The 20392-nt window shown below is 41.6% G+C and overlaps 2 protein-coding genes across 7 annotated transcripts in view; both read right to left on the reverse strand.

Annotated features, from left to right (window-relative positions):
- Nucleotides 1–7873: 7873 nt before the first annotated feature.
- On the reverse strand, nt 7874–18261 carry LOC139534956 (nuclear factor 7, brain-like). Of its 2 annotated transcripts, XM_071334511.1 has the most exons (8): nt 18105–18261; nt 17653–17700; nt 15142–15281; nt 14670–14768; nt 12868–13149; nt 12262–12390; nt 9775–9880; nt 7874–9487 (listed from the first exon to the last, which is right to left on the reverse strand). In XM_071334511.1, exons 2-8 carry the CDS (start codon nt 17690–17692, stop codon nt 8955–8957), a joined length of 1329 nt encoding a protein of 442 aa, XP_071190612.1. In that variant the 5' UTR covers nt 17693–17700; nt 18105–18261; the 3' UTR covers nt 7874–8954. The 2 variants fall into 2 exon arrangements, with proteins under 2 accessions (XP_071190612.1, XP_071190610.1); XM_071334509.1 differs by lacking the exon at nt 18105–18261 and having other exon boundaries at nt 17653–18066.
- Nucleotides 18262–19622: 1361 nt separating this feature from the next.
- LOC139534957 (macrophage-capping protein-like) overlaps nt 19623–20392 on the reverse strand; it is a 33884-nt gene continuing 33114 nt past the window's right edge. For all 5 annotated transcript variants that reach the window (XM_071334516.1, XM_071334514.1, XM_071334515.1 and 2 more), the window contains one exon: nt 19623–20374. The gene's annotated coding sequence lies outside the window, so the exon portion shown is untranslated. The remainder of the gene's footprint in view (nt 20375–20392) is intronic.

Genomic DNA, 20392 nt, shown 5'->3' on the forward strand with positions numbered 1-20392 from the left:
AGGTTGGCTTAGTTCTGTAGGTGATCTTGTCCTTTTAACGCAGGGACCGCAAGTCCTCACGTCCTTGGAACAGAATATTTCATTCTCGTCAACGGGTTTATAAAGTGGTGAAGAGAAGGGCGTGTTTCATAGTTTACAACCAATGTCTGTTCACTTGGGCGGGGCCTCTGAGTGAGCAGAGTTTACTCTATGACAAACCAATTCTCTCATTTTAGAAGCTAAAATTACATTTAATCTTTTCACAAATAGTTTCATATTTAAACATTTAAATTGCACAACAATTCCATGTGAATCTGATAACTAGAATGTGTAGACTTTCCAAGATACAGTTTATGTCATACTATCATTAGTAGTAATGTCTCAGACAACAACTGATCTGACATCATATTCATTAAGTACCAACACATATTTTCAACTGGTTGGACTACCGAGATATGGTTCCGTTTCCCACCTTTTGATGTTACCAGACTCTATGTTAACAAAGGCTTTCCAAGAGTCAACTCTATAAAGTAGAGAGAGAGAAAAGGGAAAGGTATTTATGGGGGTCATAAACCTCCCCCAACAGGCCAATGTCATGACACCATTCATTATTGAAAATATAACTATCAAACCTGCATTACAAAGACCACACAGCTGAAGGTGTCCTGCTGCATGGTGTCAGTTATTTCCCCTCCTTTCCACTTTATGTCCACCCAGTCGTCTTTTCCATGGAAGGATCTTCTCATTTTGAAGTATTCTCTTTTTTATGAATGAATACACAAGCCAAATTTGTATGCTGTTTTCCTTATCACTATAATCTAGTAGTAATTTATTAGTAGAGGTAATGTCCTTTATACCCCATTCCACACACAGCCTAAATTATAGGCACTGAACCATTTACAGGACAATAATAAAAGTAGCATATAGGATCCAACACTATCACAGAGTGAATAAATGTAGAGTTGTAGACTTTAAGAAAAAAATATGAAGTGACAGTTTCATCAGTACGTGCTTAAAGAAAGTCATATCACAAAGATCACAGATGACAGTGCCCACCAAATCTATGACAATAGAGAATGAATTGTAAGCACCAAAGTGTGTTTGTCAAAATAATATCTGAAAATGTTAATTGTTGAACATAATACTTCTATTTTCAATAGCAATTTATGATATATGCAGCTGAGGAATATTCCATGTACCAACACTACATGTAGGACGGACATAAGACATTCCCATATACAGTATTTAAAAAAATATTTATTTCACCTTTATTCAACCAGTTGAGCCAGTTGAGAACATGTTCTCATGTACAACCGCGACCTGGTCAAGATAAAGCAAACAGTGTGACACAAACAACAACACAGAGTTACACATGGAATAAACAAACGTACAGTCAATAACACAATAGAAAAGTCTATATACAGTGTGTGCAAATGAAGTAAGATTAAGGAGGTAAGGCAATAAATAGGCCGTAGTGGCGAAATAATTACAATTTCGCAAATAAACACTGGAGTGATAGATGTGCAGAAGATGAATGTGCAAGTAGAGATACTGTGGTGCAAAGGAGCAAAATATATATATATAAAATAAATAAATAAATAACAATATGTGGATGAGGTAGTTGGATGGGCTATTTACAGATGGGCTACGTACAGGTGCTCTGCTCTGCTCTGATAGCTGATGCTTAAAGATAGTGAGGGAGATATGAGTGTCCAGCTTCAGTGATTTTTGCAATTCGTTCCAGTCACTGGCAGCAGAGAACTGGAAGGAAAGGCGGCCAAAGTAGGAATTGGCTTTGGGGGTGACCAGTGAAATATATCTGCTGGAGCGCGTGCTACGGGTAGGTGCTGCTATGGTGACCAGTGAGCTGAGATAAGGCGGGGCTTTACCTAGCAAGGACTTATAGATGACCTGGAGCCAGAGGGTTTGGCAACGAATATGAAGCGAGGGCCAGCCAACGAGAGCATACAGGTTGCAGTGGTGGGTAGTATATGGGGCTTTGGTGACGAAACGGATGGCACTGTGATAGACTGCATCCAATTTGCTGAGTAGAATGTTGGAGGCTATTTTGTAAATGACATCGCCGAAGTCAAGGATCGGTAGGATAGTCAGTTTTACGAGGGTATGTTTGGCAGCATGAGTGAAGGATGCTTTGTTGCGAAATAGGAAACCGATTCTAGATTTAATTTTGGATTGGAGATGCTTAATATGAGTCTGGAAGGAGAGTTTATAGTCTAACCAGACACCTAGGTATTTGTAGTTGTCCACATATTCTAAGTCAGAACCGTCCAGAGTAGTGATGCTAGGCGGGTGGGCAGATGCGGGCAGCGATCGGTTGAAGAGCATGCATTTAGTTTTACTTGCATTTAAGAGCAGTTGGAGGCCACGGAAGGAGAGTTGTATGGCGTTGAAGCTCGTCTGGAGGTTAGTTAACACAGTGTCCAAAGAAATGCCAGAAGTATACAGAATGGTGTCGTCTGCGTAGAGGTGGATCAGAGAATCACCAGCCGCAAGAGCGACATCATTGATGTATACAGAGAAAAGAGTCGGCCTGAGAATTGAACCCTGTGGCACCCCCATAGACACTGGCAGAGGTCCGGACAACAGGCCCTCCCATTTGACACACTGAACTCTATCTGAGAAGTAGTTGGTGAACCAGGCGAGGCAGTCATTTGAGAAACCAAGGCTGTTGAGTCTGCCGATAAGAATGCGGTGATTGACAGAGTCGAAAGCCTTGGCCCGGTCGATGGATACGGCTGCACAGTATTGCCTTTTGTCGATGGCGATTATGATATCGTTTAGGACCTTGAGCGTGGCTGAGGTGCACCCATGACCAGCTCGGAAACCAGATTGCATAGCGGAGAAGGTATGGTGGGATTCAAAATGGTTGGTGATCTGTTTGTTAACTTGGCTTTCGAAGACCTTAGAAAGGCAGGGTAGGATAGATATAGGTCTGTAACAGTTTGGGTCTAGAGCAGGGGTGTCAAAGTCAAATGGACGGAGGGCCAAATAAAACATTTAGCTACAAGCCGAGGGCCGGACTGTTCGAATGTTCATTGAAAAAATTTTAAATGACGCATATAGTCTAGTGAACCTAATTGAACCTACTGAAAACCTAACAAATATATTCCAATATGATCAGATAAATAAAGCAATATTTTCTTATGGCTCTGTCAGTAATCTTTAATTTTCAACAGACACAAAAGACAAATTTCCTTTATATAAAAATCCCCATAACATGAACATTAAATGAAAGAAACCGGTATTCAAGGCACCATCAGTAGCCTATATTTTCTATTTTAGCAAAAGTGGGCTAAATTTACTTCAAAGAAAAAAACAATAATAGCAATTTTCTATCATCCACTCAACTGAAATATTTTTAAAATATAATTGGATTGAAATACAATAAAATAAAGTGCAAAAATCTATTAATCAAAAACAACACTTTGTTTAAGGAGAAGTAACATGCAGTGAAAACAAATATTAAACTTTAACTTTTAAACTTGAACTGAGTAAAAACTCTAAATATGTGATTGCACAGTAATGTTCACTTGTTTGAGGTTGAGGGTGATACTTGGTGGTGTCCCATCTTTTCCACAAGTTCATCAATGTTCGGGGTAAGGCTCTGAGCTGAGGAAATCCTCAGAATTGAGTGGAGGTGTTCAGCAGTAAGTCGACTTCTGTGTGATGTTTTGTTCAGGTTCATCAAAGAAAACAGTTGTTCACACAGGTATGTGCTGCCAAACATAGACAACGTTTGAGCAGCCTGGATGCGCAGCTGGGGCATTGTGTCGGGGAGGAAACGGGCGAACTCCGCAGCACCCACTGCCGCATATTTTGCCCTCAGTGCATCATTGCATTGGAGGTCAATCAACTCCATTTGGAGGTTTGGTGGTGAGCTTTCCACGTCAACAGCAAATGGGTTACCGAGCAGTTCCAACCTGCTTTTTTGTGCTTCAAAGTCAGCAAATCGGCGTCGAAAGTCAGCGGCAAGCATACCTATTTTATCAGCCAACTGTGCGCTCGGGAACGCACTGGTAGAGAGCTTCTCTTTCATGGTCTGGCAGCTGGGAAAGTGGCTCAAATTTTCTTTCCGCATCTGCGTCTCCCACAGAGTCAGTTTGGTTTTAAATGCCTTCACTGTACTGTACATATCAGAGATGACATGATCCCGACCCTGCAGCTGCAAGTTCATTGCATTCAGATGACTCGTAATGTCACACAGAAAAGCCATTTCACACAGAAACATTTCGTCTCGGAGTTGTGTTGTGTCTTTCCCTTTGCTGTCCAAGAACAGACAAATCTCCTCACGAAGCTCGAAACATCTTTGAAGCACCTTTCCCTGGCTTAGCCATCGCACCTCTGTGTGATAAGGCAAATCACCATGCTCCGTTTCTAACTCCGTCAGAAATGCCTTGAACTGGCGGTGATTCAAACCTTTGGCTCTGATAAAGTTAACTGTGCGCGTGATGATGCTCATTACATGCTCCATTTTCAAGGCTTTACCGCACAACGCTTCCTGGTGTATGATACAATGATAAGCTGTCAGCTCACCTGTCGCGTTTTCCTCTTGCATCTTTTCCCGTATCTTCGCCACCAGTCCGCTCCTGTGTCCACACATCGCAGGTGCTCCGTCGGTTGTCAAACCCACGAGTTTTTCCCAAGGCAGCTCCATCTCATTTACACATCTTGACACCTCTTCATACAAATCATGCCCCGTAGTTGTGCCATGCATAGGACGTAAAGCCAAAAACTCCTCTGTCACGCTTAGGCTGGAGTCCACTCCGCGGATGAAAATTGACAACTGGGCAATGTCAGAAATGTCGGTGCTCTCATCCACAGCCAAGGAATATGCAATGAAATCTTTTCCCTTTTTCACAAGCTGCTCTTTTAGATTGATGGACAACTGGTCTACTCTCTCGGCAATGGTGTTTCTGCTCAGACTCACATTTAAAAAGAGTTGCCTTTTTTCTGGGCAAACTTCGTCACAAACTTTAATCATGCAGTTTTTGATGAAATCCCCCTCCGTAAATGGCCGGGCTGATTTAGCGATCTCTTCTGCCAAAATAAAACTGGCCTTGACAGCAGCCTGGCCTTGTGATTTGGCTTTTTTGTCCGCGTGTTTCGTTTCATAATGTCGTCTCAGATTATACTCTTTCAGTACCGCCACACTTTCTCCACACAGAAGACACACAGGTTTTCCAGCTACCTCCGTGAACATATACTCCGACTCCCACCTTGTTTGAAACCCCCGGTTCTCAGTGTCCACCTTCCGTTTTGCCATTTTTGATGGGTATCTGAAAGTTAATTTTACTGTGATGCTGACGACTGCTGTGCCAATAAATATTGAAATGAAGCAGCCTACTGCTCGGTGCGTCACCGTTGCATTGTGGGAAATGTAGTATTGGTGCGTGTAAAAGATCTGCGGGCTGCCGGCTTGCTGCGGTCTGCGGGCCGGTTCTAATAATAAATCAAGATCATCCCAGGGGCCGTAAAAAACCTTCTCGCGGGCCGGATGTGGCCCGCGGGCCTTGACTCTGACATATGTGGTCTAGAGTGTCTCCCCCTTTGAAGAGGAGGATGACCGCGGCAGCTTTCCAATCTTTGGGGATCTCAGACGATACAAAAGAGAGGTTGAACAGGCTAGTAATAGGGGTTGCAACAATTCCGGCGGATAATTTTAGAAAGAGAGAGTCCAGATTGTCTAGCCCAGGTGATTTGTAGGGGTCCGGATTTTGCAGCTCTTTCAGAACATCAGCTATCTGGATTTGGGTGAAGGAGAAATGGGGGAGGCTTGGGCAAGTTGCTGTGGGGGGTGCAGAGCTGTTGACCGGGGTAGGGGTAGCCAGGAGGAAAGCAAGGCCAGCCGTAGAAAAATGCTGTAAAATGAAGGCCTGCAAAGCTTACAGATTTAAGTCAAATAGCATGAGATGAAAGTAGACAAATATCAGAGTGTGCGATATGAAGGTATAGCCAGTGGACATTCTGAACCTTGTTTGAGGTCAGTAGGTCACATGACCAAGGAGCTATTGAAATTTTACATTTTGGAAAATTCATGTAACACCATGTGAGATGAAAATTGACAATCTAAAGGGTGTGCAATATAGAAGGGTAGTCAGTGGACATTCTGAACCTTGTTTGAAGTCAGTAGGTCACATGACCGAGGAGCTATTGACATTTGAATGTAAAAAAGGTTGTACTTTGTTTACGCTCCCTAACTAATTCAACTAGGAATACAAAATGCTGCTCACATTTCCACATGTTTATTAGCTTTGGAAAGCGAATTAATGTCCAAATCGTGAAAATAAGACATGTGCAATGTTGTGGGCAATTTTTCCAGCACCATGACACTTATTTGGAGTCTGTGGCTCAAGCGGTTTGAAAGCGCGAACATCCGTCGAATATCCAACTTGAAACTGTCTTTACCTCGGTTTCATATGCATACATTTGCGCGCAGGCCAGGAAGCCTATAGGCCTACTTCTATTTGTGTGCATCCTTACTCCGACTATGAAAACGGGAAGACTGGAATAATAATATTGAATACATTAACAAATTCCCAGGAAATTATAGGAATTAAAGGTAAATGTACTACTGGTGATATGTAATGAGGAATTGATATACACTTACAATCAAACGCAAACAATTTACACAATTAAGTTGGCGGGAGAAAGCGCATTCTGGAAAGAGAAGTCCATTGTGCATCTGGGCATGGTCAATCGAGGTCTGCATTGGCCATGCAGCACTTACGGTGGGCGATACCGCCTCAACAGAAGTCAGGGCATTCATTCATACTTCTTGCGCTTTGCGGAGCAGTGCCGAGCTGTTGTCAAGGAAGTGAGTTTGTTTTCTAAAGGATGTACCGCCCTATACAGAGCCCTCCGCATTGTTACAAAATGTAGAAGGCTCATGGCGATGTGGTACGGAGCTCGATTTGGCCTATGTCTGCCTCTGGAGGCTCCGCAAATGCATCACACCCTCCATATGGAGCCTCTGAACACATTTTCGGATCAAGCATAAATTGGTTTTTAGTCTAGGCCTCCGCAATGGATTAATCAGTGTTTCTCCACCCTGGTCCTGGGACCCAAAGGGGGGCACATTTTAGTTTTTGCTCTAGCACTACACACCTGAATCAAATCATCAAAGCCTTTTGGTGAGTTGATCATTTGAATAAGCTGTGTAGTGTTAGGGCAAAAACAAAAATGTGCCCCCCTTTGGGTCCCAGGACCAGGATTGAGAACCAGTGGATTAGTTCACTGAGATGGGTGCAAATATATATATATATACATTTGTTACTGATAGACTAAAACAATCTTGGTTTACCAACAGCCTAATGCCTAAACAATCGACCAGTCGACTAATTAGGGTCAGCCCTACTTGAGTCAGAGAGAAAATGTGATGCACACAAATATATCCATGTTTTGTAGACAAAAATATTCATACTTGGTGACAATTTTGTATTTGCAGATTATGCCAGTGCATTATAAAGTTCATAAATATAGACATACATATTTATATAGGTAGATTGATACACAGTAATATATAGGTTGATTTAAACAGTAGTGGAAAAAGTACTCAAATGTCATACTTAAGTAAAGATACCTTAATAGAGAATGACTCAAGTAAAAGTGAAAGTTACCCAGTAAAATACTACTTGAGTTAAAGTCTGAAATTATTTGGTTTAAAATATACTTAAGTATCAAAAGTACATGAAATTGCTAAAATATACTTAAGTGTCAAAAGTTGAAGTATTAATAATTTATAATTCTTTATATTATGCAAACCAGACGGCACAATTTTTATTAGATTTTTTATTTACGGATAGCCAGGGGCACACTCCAAAACTCAGACATTAATTTACAAATGAAGCATTTGTGTTTAGTGAGTCCACCAGATCAGAGGCAGTAGGGATGACCAGGGATGTTCTTTTGATAAGTGCGTGAATTGGACCATTTTCCTGTCAAAATGTAATGAGTACTTTTGGGTGTCAGGGAAAATGTCTGGAGTAAAAAGTATATTATTTTCTTTATGAACATAGTGAAGTAAAAGTTGTCAAAAAAATAAATAGCAAAGTAGAGTACAGATACCCCAAAAAACAACTTGAATACTTTAAAGTATTTTTACTTAAGTACTTTACATCACTGGATTTAAAATAACTAGTTCTCCTCATTGTACATTTTCCATCTTCCATTTAGCTAGCTGTTTTAGTGTCATAATGCAATTTATATACATACAGTATTTTACAAAAAGGTTATAAAAACGTGGGGCTGTTCAAACATTTGATGTTTAAATCTAACTTGTCAAATGTGCGTGTTAACAGACACACGTTTTATTAGAGTGTGAAGTGCCTTCCTTTTTGATTCTATCCATTTAGTTATTTCAGATCTATAAGGGGCCGTCCAGAAGTGTCTAGGCCAAGGCTAGGGATTGATGTGGGAACGGGGCCCAAGCTCAACCCAAGTCTGTGATGGTCAGTGTCAACTGCTTCTCCTAATGTTTTCTCTTCTTCTTGGCACTTCCTTGATTAATTAATGTTATTGATTGGCCGGACAGTTAGTTTGATGCTGGAGAAGAGGAAAAGGGGGGGGGGGGAGGGGGGAGAGAGAGAGAGAGAGAGAGAGAGAGAGAGAGAGAAAGAGAAAGACAAAGAGAGAGAGAGAGAGAGAGAAAGAGAGAGAGAGAGAGAGAGAGAGAGAGAGAGAGAGGATAAAGGATGGAAAGTAATGATTTAGGAGAAAACCCTTGAGGGAGAAAGTTGTTGAAGTAAGTTTCTGCAGACGGTGCAGTTCGGACAGAATGTCACTGGAGCAAGCTGCTCATTACACACACACATACATACACTTGCGCGTAGAGGCACATGATGACACACCTGGTTTTTCAAGTCCAAATCAGACAGTGATTGAAAGTCAAAGGAAAATAAGCTAACAACAGAGCTGATGTTTGGGGAGAACCTACGAACCAAAGGAACCTGATGTCTTCAAAACGTGGAGACCTTATGCGGCGAGATGACGGTGATGAGTGTGCGCCCGTCCAGTGGGGAAAACACCGGGTACAGCTTCTCCTTGAAGTTGTCTGTAAATGTATAGATGTGTGACTTGGTTGCTGCGTTGTAGAAGGAGATCTGTCCTTCCTCATAGTCTAGATAGATCCCCAACCGGCGGGCCACCAGACCCAGGGGCAGGGGCGTCTCAGGCTTGGTGCAGGCGTAGAATTGGTGGGTGCTGCGCCACAGGGTCCAATAGCCCATCTGGGGGCTCATGGGGAAGCGGCCGTGGCGTTTGGCGCCCGCCGTGGTCAGGCCCACCCGCCAGTAGCCGTTGTTGGCTATTTCAACCTCCCAGTAGTGGCGTCCAGAGGCGTATCCCTCCCAGCCCAACACGCCAGGCCAGGCGTCAAAGCGCTGGGGACTAAAGGGCAGGTTGGACTCGGATATGCCCTCCTGGACCTTTCGGTGGTCGTCGGAGAGCTGAAGCCATGAGTGGTTGGTCATGGGGTCAAGGGTCACGTCAGCTTTAGGGAGGAGGGGGGAGAGAGTTGGTTGAGTTGATAGCTTTCTGAAATGTGCTGCACATTTTTTACTTTCATAATTTTAAATTAGATTCTGTCATCTGTTTTCTATTCTATTCTACTTTTCTATGCTAGTAGCTATTACCATTATGTAAGCTGTAGTTCAAGGTTTGGCCAAAATGTATGGCAAATGCTTTATATTTAATATTCTATTCATTCTTATTTTCTGTGCTTTTTAATTTGATGAATATTTTAAATTAAAGTACATTTCCAAATAGAAGGATAGTTACCTGATGCACTGAGCATCCAGTTCCACACCGAGTTAGGGATGTATCTTGCAGTGCCTGCATTCCAGGTGCGCTGCTTTGCTGACAGCCACAGATGAGCAATAACACCCTGAAAATAGGAACACAGGCAAAGAATTGGCATTAAGCGTTTCATTTTCACCTTTATTTTTTACTGTGACTTGAAATGTACTGACCAAAGTGACGCAGACCAGATCAACAGATTCAAATGCATACATGTTCTTTTCAACCCTGACCAACAGGCAGATCACACCTACATAATACACTATGCTGATACAGAGGAAAAGTATGACGTAAATGACATGCTAGACTGGCAGTTTTCTCGACATTGTTTTATTGCACTATATCAAATGACCTGGGGCCTTATCACAACGAAGGTACAGCGGACGTGAAGTTTAGACAAGACAACGGTCAATCATTCACTGTATGGGTGATGAGATAGATAGGGCTGTATGGAGTTTGGTTTTGGGATGGCTGTCTTGTGATGTTCATTTAAAATGTTTTGTATTGTAACATATCCCAATATTATTACTAGATATTGAATTGAAAAAAAATACTTTGATATGGTGGTTTAAATAGTACAGAATGTCATTTAAAAAAAATACCTCTTATCTAATCCATCATGATCTTGCCAAAGAACTTTACTTTTGCTCCTAATTTCCCTACTATTATGAATAAAGAAATGGTACATTGAGCAAGTATTATGAAACAGAAACATGGAGAAAATAGATTATGATTGGTTGAATCCTAGAATTCCTGTGGACCAGGTAGGGAGCTAATCAGTTCTATCTGATAAGCCCTACAGATTCTGGTGGAGCATTGATCTGTCCACCCAGTTATGATTTTACAGCTTTATTAGTGGAGCGGTATATCACTGGTTATGTAAGCTGCTTTCATAACACTTTAGGTAAGTCGGTGGGTAGAAATCAAATCAAGCTTTATTTATACAGCACATTTCAGACATGGAATGCAACGCCATGTGCTTTACACACACAAAAAAATAAACACTGAAAATAAAAGCGGAAATATTTACTACACAACAAACATAAAACATATATTTTTAGCTTTGCTTTTCCTTAGGATGTGGTTTTTAGTTGTTCCGTTTGTCATTTTGTTTTTATATCTTAAGATCTCTTAAATATGTCCACAGTTCCAGCCCCACCCAGGTTCTCTGGCAGGCTATTCCAGAGGCTGGAGGCATAATAACTAAAGGCTGCCTCTCCATACCTCTGTCACACCCTGATCTGTTTCACCTGTCTTTGTGCTTGTTTCCAACTCCCTCCAGGTGTCGCCCATTTGCACAATTATCCCCTGTGTATTATACCTGTGTCTTCTGTTTGTCTGTTGGCAGTTCGTCTTGTCTCGCCAAGCCTACCAGCGTTTTCCCTTACTCCTGTTTTCTCTCTTGTCCCCGTTTTCTTGTTTTCCCAGGTTTTACCTGCCCTGATCCTGAGCCTGCCTGCCGTTCTGTACCTTTCGGACTCTGCTCTGGATTACTGACCTCTACCTGCCCTTGACCTGTTGTTTGTCTGCCCCCTGTTTTTGTAATAAACCTGTGTTACTTCGAACTGTCTGCATCTGGGTCTTATCCTGAGGTCTGATACTCTTGGTTCTAGGCTTTGGGATAGTTAAAAGGCCAGTGCCAGAGGACCTGAGGGACATACTGGTTTCATAACTTAAAAGCATGTCTGACATGTATTGGGGTGCACAATCGTAGATTGATTTAAAAACCAATAAAATAATTTTAAAATGAATTCTAAAACTCAGAGACAGCCAGTCAGAGACTTTAAAACTGGTGTAATGTGTGCTCTCTGTCTGGTCTTGGTCAGTACCCGTGCTTCAGCATTCTGTATGTTTTACAGTACAGAGACCTTAAAACCAGTGTAATGTGTGCTCTCCGTCTGGTCTTGGTCAGTACCCGTGCTGCAGCATTCTGTATGTTTTACAGTTGATCAATGGCTTTCTTGGGTAGACCAGATAGGAGAGCATTACAGTAGTCAAGCCTGCTTGTAATAAAAGCATTGATGAGTCTCTCTGTATCCACCTGAGAGAGAAACGGCCCACCTTGGCAATGTTCCTCAGGTGGTAAAAAGCTATTTTGGTCACATTCCTAATGTGTGACTCGAAATTTAGTACAGAATCTAAAATAACACCTAGGTTTTTAACCTGGTGGAGGTATGCATATTTGAGCATGTATAGACTATATGATTGTATTGCTGATTCTTAATCAACAGAAATGGGAATGTTTAAGAGGGAACATTGCTAACTAATTATAATGGATTCAGGTGAGGGTACGACTTCAGAAAATAAAACGCTGTAGGCATAACATCACAAGTTGTGTTATGTTTAATGAGAAGACCCCTAATAAACTATGAAACTAATAAACTATTAAACTAGTTCGCCAATATATAATGTTGACCTCTTTTTTTTTTTCTTTTTTTGTGTGTGCGCCTGCGTGCGTCGGTAGCTCACCTTGCAGTCCTCCTTTAGCAGTGACCAGGTAATGAACTCCAGTAAGGGCAGGAGGTTGACCAGTCTCTTCTTCCTCAGGCCCAGCAGACGCAGAACCTTGCCGAGCTCATCGCTTTGCACCCCACAGCTCTGTGTAGACACAGACACATGGACGTTAATACCAAGTCATCTCTATGGGTCTCCTATTAGGCTCCCGAGTGGTGCAGCGGTCTAAGGCACTACATTTCAGTGCAAGAGGCATAACTACAGACATCCTGGTTCGATGTAGGCCGGCATTGTAAATAAGAATTTGTTCTTAACTGACTTGCCTGGTTAAATAAATGTAAAAATGAATTACACTTTTTTGACCTTTTACCCCTTATGCTAAATGGTCTGTTTTTGGTAGCAAATCTGCAAATAGCAGATATGTTCCCACCTGGCAGTCATACGCCAGAGGCCAGCTCAGCACTCCCGACCCCGCCTTACCTCCAACCCCCACCTGGCCCAAGGCTGTTTAGGTTGTAGAAATGACTATCATTAGGGAACACGTATTTCCCCCATTTCTTTTCTCAGTGGTGTTCCTTTAACTCTTATATACATTTGTATCCTTGACCCCTGATCTCTCACCTCTGAGGCACTCTGCAGCTCCTTGGCCCACTCCATGATCCTCTGCTGCACTTCCTCGTTAGGATCCTCCTCTCCATCCCTGTTTTCTTCCTCCTCTTCCACCTTCTCACTTCTCTCCTGCACCCAGGGGCTTTTCTTCAACTCCTTGTCGACACTTGTGAGCTCATTGGCCCACAGCAGAATGAGTTTCCTGCTCTCCTCCAGACTGCGTTCTGTTCTTGGGTCTTTCAGTTCCTCAGGGGTCTCTCCTTTACTGGTGCCTTCCCTCGCATCACTGCCACTCTGCAACAACACAAAACAGCAACAAGGTCAATATCATGCTGTACATTCTCAATAGTGTGTATAGCTATGTCATCTCAACCATCTTACTGTTGTCGTAGCAGTACTGTGTTGTCCATTCATAGAGTACAGCATGTGATTTTGCGTATAATATAGCTTGATTCACAAAGAAAACAGGCACAAGGCGAACATCTAGCCATGCGTTGCAAAACTAGATCAAATAAATGCAAAATGGGATGGTTGAGTGTGTTTTTCGTTTAAATAACCCTGTTCCCACCTGGCAGTCATACGCCAGAGGCCAGCTCAGCACTCCCGACCCCGCCTTACCTCCAACCCCCACCTGGCACGATTGTAAAAATCTCCTGTCCATGTAATCCTGTAACCTCCCCTCCCACCCTGGAGGGGTATCTGCCTAAGTTACATGGTTTGACTATAACCCTGTATGTTCCAGCTCAGCCCCACGGGGCACTGGGATGGGTTACCAGAGCTGTAAAGGGTGATAAGAACCCCTGTATCAGTACCCTCCTTACCCATCACCTCATTTAACTGTGTCATCTGTCTTGCTTAGCAACGCTTATCCAATATCGGTGAACCAACACTTGCACTTGACTTCCTCCCTCCCCCTTCTAGCTCTGACTTTGCCGATAGCTACTTTATTGAGGAATAATTTACTTTATATGCCTGTGATATGCGGTTGTCCCACCTAACTATCTTAAGATGAATGCACTAACTGTAAGTCACTCTGGATAAGTGTGTCTGCTAAATGACTAACATGTCAAATGTAAAGGTAATAAACAAGCTAAGTTTGTCCCGCTAAGAACAATTTGGTTATGAGAATCAGTACTTTTTCTTCTAGGAGGGAAAGTATTAAACGGTCCAACTGTCAACGTGTCAACCCAGGTGTTCAAGCTATATTAACATGGTGATCAACCCAAATGGGTCATTTCACCCTGTTTTACTCAAGAGACAGTTCTAAAGTCCCTTTGGGGCCAACAAACTCCTTTTTTTATATAAAAAAAATATATATTCCTTTCTCTGTAAAGGCACTAAATTAAATGTTGCATAATTTTTGTTAACGTGAACAATCCCTGACCTACAGACAGGCCTTATTCACTATCCAGTCTTCATTCAACACCTGTCTCATAGTTCCCCAATGATTGACGCCATCCTCTACTAAACCAGGCCTACTGTTTCTCCTTCATCGCACATCGAACTTCCCTGTGCATTTACTTGTCCTTTGCCCTCACAATCCATAATTCCAGAGGCATTTTGCAATACAAAATATGGGGCAAATTAATACTACCGCTAATAGTATCGTTAATGCTATCGCTAATGCTATCGCCAAAACTACCGCTGATACTATCATACTAACATTGGAAATCAATGTGCATCCCTGGTCTGTCGGGGCTGTCTCAGTTACTGCTTTTGTTTCCTCATCCTCTTACCACATCCCTCTCCCCTTGTTCTTTCTATAAATGTATGTCTCTCCTGTCCCCCACTCTCCCTCTCAGGGGTCTACTTACCTTACAGACGTCGGCCACCTGCTCCTTCCAGTGGTTGATGAAGCGGACACACTCCTGCAGGCTGCGCAGGTTCTTCAGGCCGCTTTGACGAGGATGTTGCTACAAGAGACACATACATACAGGATGAGCAGGCAAATGAATAGAAAAACAGTACAAACAAACACATACAGGTAGAAGAGTACACAAAGGAATAGAAAGACTTTTAAATGGACTGGATGCTCCCGAGTGGCGCAGTGGTCTAAGGCACTGCATCTCAGGGCTGGAAGTGTCACTACAGACACCCTGGTTCGAATCCAGGCTGTATCACAACTGGCTGTGATTGGGAGTCCCATAGGGCGGCGCACAATTGGCCCAGGGTCGTCCGGGTTAGGCCGTCATTGTAAATATGAATTTGTTCTCAACTGACTTGCCTGGTTAAATAAACAAATCAAATGTGATGCTGTGAGTGGATGGAGGTTTGTGTGTAACCTACCCGTAAGCGGCATGTGGAGGGGGTGCAGCTCTTGGAGGGTTTGGTAGGGGCTGAGCTGTGGGCCTGGAGGTCTTCTTCAGGAAGGTTCCATCGCACCGCCCCGATGGAGTGACTCTGGGTAGAGCTCTCCAACTTCAGCTCTGGAGGTGAAACAGTGATAAAATGAGATTAGAGGGGTGGGGGGGACACAGATACATTTCAGAGTTAATTACAGGTGCCCCTGGCATGGGGGGGGGGTGTGACATCCGGACTTTTCGGATTAAAACATTGTGAACCGACTGTTTTATGTACAGACCTGTGAATGGTATGAATGATTAGGAGACAAATTACTGACCTAGTTCATTAGAGGAAAAGTCTCTGCTCTTCCCTACACTGGCAGTGCTATATAGTACACAGAAAGTAGTAGATAGTGTTCTAAAATTGATTGATCTATGCTTGTTTTTAATGATTGCCCCACTATTGGACGGTTGTGATGTGTTTCGATAAAGATTGAATACCAGTTTGGAATCAATTCTAGATTCACATTACAACAATAAATAACTACCAATGTTGTCACGTTTAATACGATGACAGGCAGTTTCTGTACAGCACTTTGAGATATCAGCTGATGTAAGAAGGGCTATATAAATTGATTTGATTTAATTCAAAATAGTTCTAAACAAAGATTACTTGATTTATGGTCAACTAAAAAAGTCACATAAAAAACAAAAAATATATATACACACACACAAGTCCTCAACTGCAGTGATGTCAATTTAGCAATTTTGTTGCTAGATTTATCAACTTTTCAGACTACCCTGGCAACTTTCTTTTCAAACAGCACCTAGCAACAAATGTTGCTACTTTTAAAAATGGATTTTGAACTTTTAGCAACTTTTGAGAAGTGCATCAAATACTAAAATGCACGCATTTTCCTTCTAAATGACACAAAAACGATTTTCTCTGTCACACACTCAGTCACAACACACGTGCCTGGCTGCAAAAGTGCATTGTGAGTGACGTCAGCAGCAGGCGCTCAGCTCGTGCACAGGCAGCAGCAGGCCAGCAGCAATTTCAGCAAATTGCAAATCATTGTTGGCCGACTGCAGCAGCAGTAGTACGGGTTCGACGAGCCAAACCCAATGAATATAGTTGGTCACGAATGTTTGATCTTGAATAGAACTTACAACATCAATCAACATGTCTCAATCAAAATTGTACAGAAAAGAGTGGGAGTCTGTACCTGAACAAATGTCAAATCATATTTTTCGCTGAGATGGCCAGTCAATTTGAGTAACGTTATTGTGTATTTTACGTAATGACAGCAGTTTAAGTTAACACGCAATGACATCACAACGTCATTTAGCAACTTTTAGCAACAAATCAACCTGCCTCTAGCAATTTACCCTGAAAATGAGTTGGCAACACTGCTCAACTGGCAGCTTCATTAAATAGTACCCGCAAAACACCAGTCTCAACGTCAACAGTGAAGTGGCTGACCTTCTAGGCAGAACACTTTTTTCCAATCTTCCTCAGTCCAGTGTCTGTGTTCTTTTGCCTATCTTAATCTTTCATTTTTAATCGGCCAGTCTGGGATATGTTTTTTTCTTTGCAAGTCTGCCTAGAAGGCCAGCATCCCGGAGTCGCCTCTTCACTGTTGACGTTGAGACTGGTGTTTTGCGGGTACTATTTAATGTAGCTGCCAGTTGAGGACTTGCGAGGTGTCTGTTTCTCAAACTAGACAAACAACAGCTCAAGACATCAGTCAAGAAGTTAAAGCTTGGTCACAAATGGGTCTTCCAAATGGACAATGACCCCAAGCATACTTCCAAAGTTGTGCCAAAATGGCTTAAGGACAACAAAGTATTGGCGTGGCCATCACAAAGTCCTGACCTCAATCCTATAGAAAATTTGTGGGCAGAACTGAAAAAGCATGTGCTAGCAAGGAGGCCTACAAACCTGACTCAGTTAAACCAGCTCTGTCCGGAGGAATGGGCCAAATTTCACCCAACTTATTGTGGGAATCTTGTGGAAGGCTACCCAAAAGGTTTGACCCAAGTTAAACAATTTAAAGGCAACGCTTCTAAATACTAATTGAGTGTATGTAAACTTCTGACCCACTTGGAATGTGATAAAAGAAATAAAAGCTGAAATAAATCATTATCTCTACTATTATTCTGACATTTCACATTCTTAAAATAAAGTGGTGATCCTAACAGACCTAAGACAGGGAATTTATACTATGATTAAATGTCAGGAATTGTGAAAAACTGAGTTTAAATGTATTAGTCTAAGGTGTATGTAAACTTCCGTCTTCAACTGTATATACACACACATATATATATCTATATATATACACAAATACATATACATATATATATATATATATATATATATATATATATAAATATACACACATATGTATATATATATATATATTTATATGTATGTGTGTGTGTGTGTGTGTGTATGTATATGTGTATATATATAGATATATATATATCTCAGTAAGGAAAAGGGACAAATACTTACTAGACACCTTCAGAATGCTCTTCATTTCGAAAGTTGCCATCCTTAGTCCTGTATGAACATAAATCGACTCCTTACAAAATATTCCATATGACAGTTGAGGCCACCAAAGATTTAACTTATTTATCCATATCCACATGTTGAATTGTAAAAAAAATCTAATTTGACGGTCACACGTCAAATACGCTTAACTTAAAACTGAAAGTCTACTACCAAGCTTTGAATATACATTGAAATGATATACACATACACACAATTTGAAATGCAGAACTAAAAACAATGACAGGTGACATTGTTGAAGCTATGAAAAAAGCTTCAGTAGATAAGGAAATATCAGAAATACAATCTTTATCACAATTAAAACGAAACATGACAATGGGTTTATCATTACATTAGATCAAATGACAAAGAATAAAACATTTGAGATAAAAATTAAAAAGAAACCAAAATCCTACCCTATGCGTGAAGGTCGGTCTGGTGCGCGTTCTTGGTAGTTGGTACAGCAAACACTCCCAAGTCTGCTGTTTTTGTTACAGTGCTTGCAGTTTGATCTTTGGACTTTTTTATGGTCCTTGGCACTAAGATGGAGGGGGGGACTTTTCTGCAAGGATATAAAGTATAATCAGTACCTTCCTAGCAATCACTGTTGGCTTTAGCAAGGAGAGAGCGCGAGATATTATAGCGATAAGGGGTCACGAAGGTCACACTTTGATGCTATATTAGTGGATCAATCATTAGCAACTATACACTTATGCCTGTACAGAACAGTATCCCAACTTTCATGGCTAAATTAAAGTATTGTATTTTGTATGAATCTCTGCTCTATCCCTAACATAGTCTTATTTAGAGATGGCATATACATTTAGGATTTGAGTCATATTCTGGTATTGGAAAAGAGGGTCCCTTATCTTGTGTACACTCATACTTGATTCTCCCATGATGTGGCTGCTTTCTCCATTCATCCATCCATTTCAGTGACAAGTAATACGGTTGGTTAGAAACGAGGGAGAGCCACACAAACAAACACTCCTGCCAGCTCACACATTAATAGGCTTATCACAGTCCATTCATTTAATAGACCTTACACGCATCTTTACATCATCGGTGCCGCATTGTGACGCAAACTATAAGCTACCTATGATAGAGTAAGGTTTAATGTTGCTTTATGATGGGTATCTCTCTGTTGAATAAACAATCATATAGCTGCCACGTTGGGATTCCCTGATCTGGGGCCTGTTGCACAAAACTAGGATAAGGGATTAAGCCAGGATATCTTGGTGATCCTGGCTCAATTGATCCGTAATCCGGTTGCACTAAAGATGGATAGGGGGCAGGAGGATATGTTATGGTATAAATTACCATGGAGATTTATTCTGTGGAGCTAGCCTGCTCCAGACCAGGCTAAATTCCAGGATCTATTTAATCTCATCCCTAATGTCAGTCAGCAGTCACCACAAATGGAAACCAATAGTTATTTCACTGCTCACTATACATTGTTATCACATATAACTAGACCCACTGTTATTATTTAAACGTTTGTGATCATTAATTTCAATGATTTTGGATAAAAAATGATTTTTAGATGTTGCTATCATTAGATAATTTACAGTTTCCCATAGACTATAAGGCTATATATAAAATGATAGAATATTAGGGCCACAGAGGGGAAAAAAACACAAGTCATAATATTGTAACCAGTTGTTTTAAAGGAGGACAGTTGTTAAAATGACAGATGTGGGGCATTTCGTGAAATTGTACTTCAGTATGGTTTCATAAACAAAGACATGCTGATGTGCCAGAATATTAAGTATCACATTGTCATAAGTATCAAAACTGTAAAAACAATATGTAGCTTTTCTGCAGAAAGAACCAGCCTCATAAATTTATGACTTTATCCTTTTTCTTCAGTGTGGCCCTAGTACTCTGTCATATAAACAAATACACATTCCATATGAATATAAAAACACAATGTGTAACATTATGTTCCTTTATTGAATAAGGACAAAACAAAGCAGGTAAACCATCAGCTCCTTTCGAAACTGAAGTCACAGTGACTCTACAAGATGGAAAGCACAGAATCCAAGCATATTATACAAAATGATACATACACATTCAAAGGTCTGTATATAACACACCCTGCATGTCTGCACACTAAAATAAATGCAGGACAAATCCATACACATCAACTGAACAGACAAATGAATGGATGCAGTAGCCTCCCTGCAGCCTTGTATTACACACAGTATACCGCACAAACATCATAAGAGGCCAAATTCGTCAAAAAACGAACCCAAAAAACCCCAAATTCCTCTGCCACCGCAGGACATATTTAACCAAAATTGAAAGCACACATACTAACTAAAATAATTCAACACATATTGGTCCCTCAGCAGCCGACCACTGTCGTCATCAGGGAAGATTGCCGGATTGTCCCAGTCCATGGCTGGTGGCACTCTGGGGGCCCTCTCCTTCCTCAGGCAGGCCACATTGTGGAGGACAGCACAAGCCACAGTAATATCACATGCCCTAACAGGGCTGACCCTTAATTTGTGAAGGCAGTGAAAGCGTGCCTTCAGGAGGCCAAAGGTCATTTCAACTCTGGCCCTGGTCCTGGCATGGGCATGGTTGTAGGCCTGCTGTGCTTCCTGGGGGTCTGTGAAAGGTGTCAGGAGAAAAGGCTGGCAGCCATACCCCCTGTCTCCCAGCAACACACCAGAGAATTCACCTGTCAACACAAAATCTC

The sequence above is a fragment of the Salvelinus alpinus genome, chromosome 11 (assembly GCF_045679555.1).
Source record: "Salvelinus alpinus chromosome 11, SLU_Salpinus.1, whole genome shotgun sequence".
In the NCBI taxonomy this organism is placed as follows: domain Eukaryota; kingdom Metazoa; phylum Chordata; class Actinopteri; order Salmoniformes; family Salmonidae; genus Salvelinus; species Salvelinus alpinus.

Bases quoted from the DNA above. Each gene is read 5' to 3' on its own strand.
- LOC139534956 (XM_071334509.1), bottom strand. From the start codon at position 17,788: ATGTGGATATGGATAAATAAGTTAAATCTTTGGTGGCCTCAACTGTCA. The intron at 15,282-17,652 runs GTAAGTATTTGT...TTTCACCTCCAG, and splicing joins GAGCATTCTGAAGGTGTCTA to AGCTGAAGTTGGAGAGCTCT. The intron at 9,881-12,261 runs GTGAGCTACCGA...TCCTATTTTCAG, and splicing joins TGCTAAAGGAGGACTGCAAG to GGTGTTATTGCTCATCTGTG.